Below are 6356 nucleotides of genomic sequence, written 5' to 3'. Positions count from 1 at the left end.
GGTAAGGTGGGGCGAGGCCATTTCAAGATTTGAAAACAAATAATAGGATCTTAAAAAGAACTCTAATGTATCGGGAGCCAGTGAAGGGATGCCAAAGTAGGAGTTTTGTGCTCCCTCTTACAAGTAACAGTCAAGAGGCGAGCAGCAGCATTTTGGACCAACTGGTGACGCTTAATGGAGGATTGGCTGACTCCAAAGTAAAGTGCATTACAGTCACGTCTGCCCAAGGCTCGTTATTTTAATGAACTTACAAACATTTAAGTCCCATGAAAACTATTTTCAGATTCACCACATTCGATACATATAACACAATAAACATTCTATATTGTGTTCACTTCATGGGACCGTTTTTTTTCCAGGTAACACTTAATATACTGTATTGATTATTGTTTGATTTACAGGGACCATTTCACTCAAATAATTCCTTAAGCTTGAATTTGACCTCAAGTCGTTCTGCATTGACAGTACTCATGAATCCCCCAGCATTTTTGACAGTTTTTATATCTGAAAGGTACAGCTGCGAATGGACTTTTCATTTTCAATGACGAGAAAATTGGAAACAAAACAGGTCCGTGGTTAAATCTCGTTGGATGGCCAATTTTTTGAACCCTTCTCTTGGTCAGCATTTCCCCATTGCCTGCTTCTTCCAGGTTCACTGGCTGCGGAAGCGAAGTTTCCTGAATCCAGACAAGATCTTGGATGAGCGCCACACGCTGTCATTTCCCGGGAAGAGGACGCATGCCATTGTGCCCAACCTGGACGCCTTCTCAGAGTATACGCTCACTGTCAACGTCTTCAACAAGAAGGGAAACGGGCCGAGTAGTGACCCAGTCACCTTCAACACTCCAGAGGGAGGTGAGATGAACACGCCGACTAGATGCTGTACTGAGTTACGAACACCCGGTTGTTCCTTCAGCACTCACAGCCTTCACACCCGTGCAAAAATGGCAGACAAAAATGGGAACTAGTTGTTTGGAGAGATACGAGTGCAATTTCTAATTATTTTTCAGTTCCGGAACAAGTGCCCATTCTGACCACCTCCAATGCCCAGAAAGAGTCCATCCGGCTTGTATGGGCTCCGCCGCTGGTTGCAAACGGCATCCTGACTGGCTACCTCCTGCAGTACCACCTCAGTATGTGTACCCAGGAACTCACACACGTACACACACATCACAATAACCTACGGCTGGTCGATTCATACATACTGAAGCCCTCTGGGATTGTATGCATGAATATGTGTACCACGTTCGATTTTACATATGGGAGGCAATGTGTCCAATATTTGACGTACATATGGTTTGTTTAACAGGTTGAATGTATATGAAAGGTTTAATGTAAATTAATTTCATCAGATTTTTCTTTTTTTGGGGGGGGTATGAATCAATCACCTCAGTTAGGTTATACCAAACGTTTTCTAGTGTCCTTACATTCCTCTAAACAGCAATGTTACACATTCGACCAAAAACAAAAAAAAAACTGCTGCGCTTTGGAAATAGCATTGTTAGACAAGCAAAATTTGACTGACTTGTTTTTGCGGTCAGGTCGCATGCTTGCATTGCCACATAGCCGGTTTAATTTGGTACACAGGAAAGAGCTTTTAGGAATAGGAGACTGACAAACCGCAGGGACTTATTTCATGATAAGGATTGTGAGCCTTTTCCTCGTGTTTGTATTGATTTCCCCGGTGAATCAGCGTTCCGGGTTGAATATACAGGTAACATAATTGGAATCAAAGAAAGCCTGTGTATGAGTCGATGTTCAACTCTAGATGGCAGTGTTTAGTTCTGAACAAGGCTCTACCAACACCCCAAAGAGTGTTGACTTCTTAACGTCTCGCATCCACTGGGAGTGCAGATTCTTTCCCGAAAACAATCTTTCATGTGTAGGCTGCTTTTGCCCCGGTGCCCCCTCCTAACCCCCTCCCCACCCCCTCGCCATTCACCAGCTTTTCCCAGATGCATGAGAAATGTTGCAGAGTGAGGGGCTTTGCTCTTTCACATTTTCATTGACTGAATGGTGTCGTGATATGATAGCGCCTCGATATGATAGCCCCCCCCCCCCCGACCCCCCCCCCCCGCCTATCTGTGCCACATTTCAAAATATAATTTTATGTTGATTGTGCCAATAAGGTACGTCTAAATTAGCCGAGGACTAACCCGGTGGCGCTCATCAGCACATGAAAGCTCCTAAAGTGGCGGCGAGCGGCTTTGGCACAGGATCAGCCCTCACCTGCATTTTAACATTGGCATCACTGTTGCTTCCTGCACTCGGCACGCCGGCGCTGCACTTTGATCTATAATGCATGTTGGGTGATATGTTTGACTGCTCCTGATTGCCCCTATATTCCCACTTCGATGCGCCGCCTACACTTTATGCAAATGTTTTCCTCTTTCTTCTGCATTTGCGAGTTTTCTTCTACTTTTGCGGCTTTGTTTACCCACTTTTAGAATGCTGATTCTCCCCATTTTGCTTCCTCCCCCCTTCATCAACTGCCACTTATTAAAAGTCTTCCCCCGCTTCTTTTGAGTTCCATATATTCCGCCTCATCTCCCTCTTGACATCTTAATGTATTCCTGCTCAGCTCACCTGTCACGACATGTATCTGCGACATTTTGCTTTTTCGCATGAGTGAGCATGACACCTCTTCATCCTTGCCCGTCCCCTGGCCGCTGACCCTGAGTTCAGCGTTGTCCCATTAACATACAACATGTGCTGGTGACGTCTCGGACATCCGCCGTGTCTCTCAGCTCACTTGCACCACTTAAACTGACGTCATGTCTTTCTTGTAGTTAATGAGACCACAAAGGAGGCGCGGGATTCCTGGGAAATGAACATCACAGGGCCCGACACCACCCACTGGCAGCTGGAGGGCTTAGAAGAGGGCAGCCTCTATCTCTTCCACCTCAGTGCCTGCACCCGGGCAGGGTGCGGACCTCCACTGGCACAGGAGAGCAGCACTGCCACCCCGGCACGTGAGTACATGAAAAAGATGCGTTGAAAATAGAAAATTGGATGAGGAGCTGTATGATCTTCTAAGATCCAATGGTGAGTATTTGGATGGAGAAACAACCAGAGAAAACTGTGTTCCGTAAGATTACCTACACTTTCTTGATGGGCAAACCAGCCCGTGCCCAGTTAAGTAGGGATGTTTGGAGTCATTAATGGCATCCCTTTAGAGAACCTACATCAAAACAGCCCCGCCCACCAAATAGGGGGAAAAAAAGATGGGAAGATTTGCGCTCAGAGACAATCCAGTAATAAGTTTGCCAACAATCACTTCTGTGCCGGTGGTTGAACTTTCAAAACAAAGCAAAGTATTCCCTGCACAGGCTACATTTTTCATCACATCCATCCAGCCTCTCATGGTCTATCCTGCTTGTTTTCATTAAGGCGGTACTGGATCGTATCCCTGCTGGAAGCTAGGTTACACCCCGCACTGGTCGCTCGTCAATCGCAGGGCATATTTTGAGTCGTCAATTCACGTAAGCATGAGGAGAACGTGCAAACTCCATTTAGAGATGGTCCACACATGAACACATCAGAAACATTTTTATCATTAACCCTTTCATGCTCCAAGAATGATAACCTGGAACATGATAGGCTGCCCACTGTAGTGACCGCTGTCCCTGAAAGGGTTAAACACAACTGAGGAGTGGGCTCAAATAAACGTCATTTTGTTCATTTTGACATCATAATAAAGAAACAGTGAATCCGAAACACGGAGGTGTCATAGAATATCAGCACAATTAAAGGCATTTATTAATCCCCATTTTTGCCGGATCAAATTAATATTCCATCGGGAGAGTCACTTTGAAATAACCTCAATAAACTGATAGCACACAACGCTATCGCTAGCCACGTTGCGATAGCAGGCGGTTGCGGCTGAGCGTCGGCAATATGCATTCTTAGCAGATGTCGTCGAGACTAATGAATATTCTTTTACGATGGCAAACTTCTCAAAGGCTGCAAATGGCTATCAACCAGTCCAGGATGTACTGGGATACGCTCCAGCTCACCCCGCAACCCCAATGAGGACAAACGCTATTGAAAATGGATGGCTGGAACGCCTCCAAAGGGATACGTGTATTGAATGCGTGATTAACAACTGGAATGTTCATCAGGATGTCGCAGACAAAGTCCAATAGATAGTGTCGCGGCAATGAAATGAGGTATGCTAATGAGGGTGAGAACAACAAGCACCTCGAACATCTCTTTATCTCTTAAGTTTTAAAACGTGAGGAATGGCAAACTCTTTAGTGTCGGTGATAAAAGTTTGGTGTTTAGTAATGATGTCTTTGAAAATATCAATTGTGTGTAGTTCGGCTTCGATTTAGGTAGCCAAAAAAAAAAAAGAAGAAAAAAACCCGTCCAACTTTTCTTCTCCCTTGTTCTAATTGAATAATAATAGCCGCATTAGTGTTGGCAATTTGTGCTCCAAATTGTGTGCAATTAGAGAACCGTTTAAATTCCAATGAATTGTTTACTCTCCTCTGAAAATCAGCTTTGAGGGTGGTGAGTCTAATAATAATTAACAAAAAAACAGAACTATGAAACTGTAATATGCCTATAAATATATTTTAGTATTGGTGGTAATGTGGTCTACAGAAAGGATTTGTATCTTTTTTTTTTCTCCAGTCTGACCACTTACCAGTAAATCGCAGCTTTGCTTTTTTTTTTCTTTCTTTCTTTAACAGGTACTTAAAAGGTTCCTGTCAAATATTTTATTCCCGATCAGCAATTCCTGCATAATTATATATCGGAATGTTCACTGGAACAAAATGTACTTTGCACAATTGTGATGAATTGTAACTGATCACAGTCAAATAGAAATGGGTTTATTTTCATAAAATTAAATAGGATAAAGGCTGGATCGTCTTTATTTATTTATTTATTTATTTTTTTATTTATCTATTCATCGTTGTTCAAGTGAAAACCAAGATAATAAAAGGAATACATTTTGGGAATAAAACACAGCAAGCAAAAACAATCCAATAAAGTATAAGCAACAAAAAGTGAACTGACTGACAGTATAGTTGTAAAAAAACGTTTTGTTCATTTTATTTTGACACTTAATGACAACCCAGAGAGACGCAAACAAATACATGCGAGCAAACTGTTTGATAGTACTTGATAGTACAATGGGTGGATTACACAGGCTCTATAGGTCAGCTATTCTTCCAAGCCGAAGCTCTGATTCATTCGGTGAACTGCAATCCTGTTGCTTCTTCGCATCCCCACCCACTGCCAAAATCGAAATACAAATATTAAATGACATTTTAAACAGAACTCATAGACCAGTTGATTGTTTTTTTTTTCCTTGTGCCATGTAATTCAACCCGGCGTGCTTCAACCACACGTTATCCAGATCATTTCCATTGAGGCTGCACTGTAATTTCAACGCAGTTAGTGCACAGGCAAGGCAGAGGCCATTTGCAGTTTTCGAAAATAAGCCCTGGATGTGCCAGGTGGAAAATGTGAGCGTAAAGGGAGATATTTGTCCTCTATTTAATAAAGGTTACTCATACCTTCGCGGCTTTTCGGTTTCCTTTGAGGGTTCCGGTGTTTTCTCCCTGCTGTAAGATTCATTGTTTGTAAATGCAGCTTGGTGGAGAGATCAAACTGGTTCTGGTTGGGGAGTATGATGCTCCAGGCGTGTTACTCCAAATAATATATGGCTGCCAATAGCACCAAGCAGGAGCACCATGAATTCAGAGACGTTAATGTGCGGTGATTGAGAGACAGTGTGAGGGCTGAAAAGGAAACGCAGGGCATCACATGATTCCACACACCAAAATCTGTCTTTTATATTTTACCTTTAGGGGACACTTATATGTCAACGATCGAGTAAAAAGAGTATTCCCCCCTGCAGTTGGTTTAAAAGTTTTGCGAAAGACAACTTTGTCCAAATAATCTTTTTTCCCACAGATTAGCAAAGGAAATTTCAACAACCAATGACATGGTTACAGGCCAGAAATGTTCTTTGTTAATTTAGAATATGGTGCATATGATTAATGCAACTCCATGTGGTAAGCAGAGGTGTGAAATCCAGGTGCAGAAAGTAAATACCCGAGCATGATTTGGCTTGTAGGCGGGGGACACCCTGAACCGGTTGCCAGCCAATCGCAGGGCACACAGAGACGAACAACCAACCGCGCTCACACTCACACCTAGCGACAAATTTGAGTGTTCACTCAGATTGCCATGTTTTTGGAATGTGGGAGGAAACCGGAGTACCCAGAGAAAACCCACACAGGCCCGGGGAGAACATACAAACTCCACACAGGGAAGCCGGAGCTGGAATTGAACCCGGTACCTCTGCACCGTGAGGTTGACGCTAATCACTGGTCACTGGCCAC

The 6356-nt window shown here is 43.4% G+C and overlaps 1 protein-coding gene across 8 annotated transcripts in view; it reads left to right on the top strand.

Annotated features, from left to right (window-relative positions):
• LOC109526629 (neural cell adhesion molecule L1-like protein) overlaps positions 1-6356 on the top strand; it is a 28652-nt gene that overhangs the window by 3068 nt on the left and 19228 nt on the right. For all 8 annotated transcript variants that reach the window (XM_019888026.1, XM_019888030.1, XM_019888028.1 and 5 more), the window contains exons 2-4: positions 651-855; positions 1011-1133; positions 2790-2972. In XM_019888026.1, the coding sequence (XP_019743585.1) occupies positions 651-855; positions 1011-1133; positions 2790-2972 (511 nt within the window). The remainder of the gene's footprint in view (positions 1-650; positions 856-1010; positions 1134-2789; positions 2973-6356) is intronic.

Source organism: Hippocampus comes, unplaced genomic scaffold (assembly GCF_001891065.2).
Source record: "Hippocampus comes isolate QL1 unplaced genomic scaffold, H_comes_QL1_v1.1 scaffold14, whole genome shotgun sequence".
NCBI lineage: Eukaryota > Metazoa > Chordata > Actinopteri > Syngnathiformes > Syngnathidae > Hippocampus > Hippocampus comes.
Note: the sequence above shows the minus strand (reverse complement) of the source record. Positions and strands in the feature narration are given on the sequence as shown.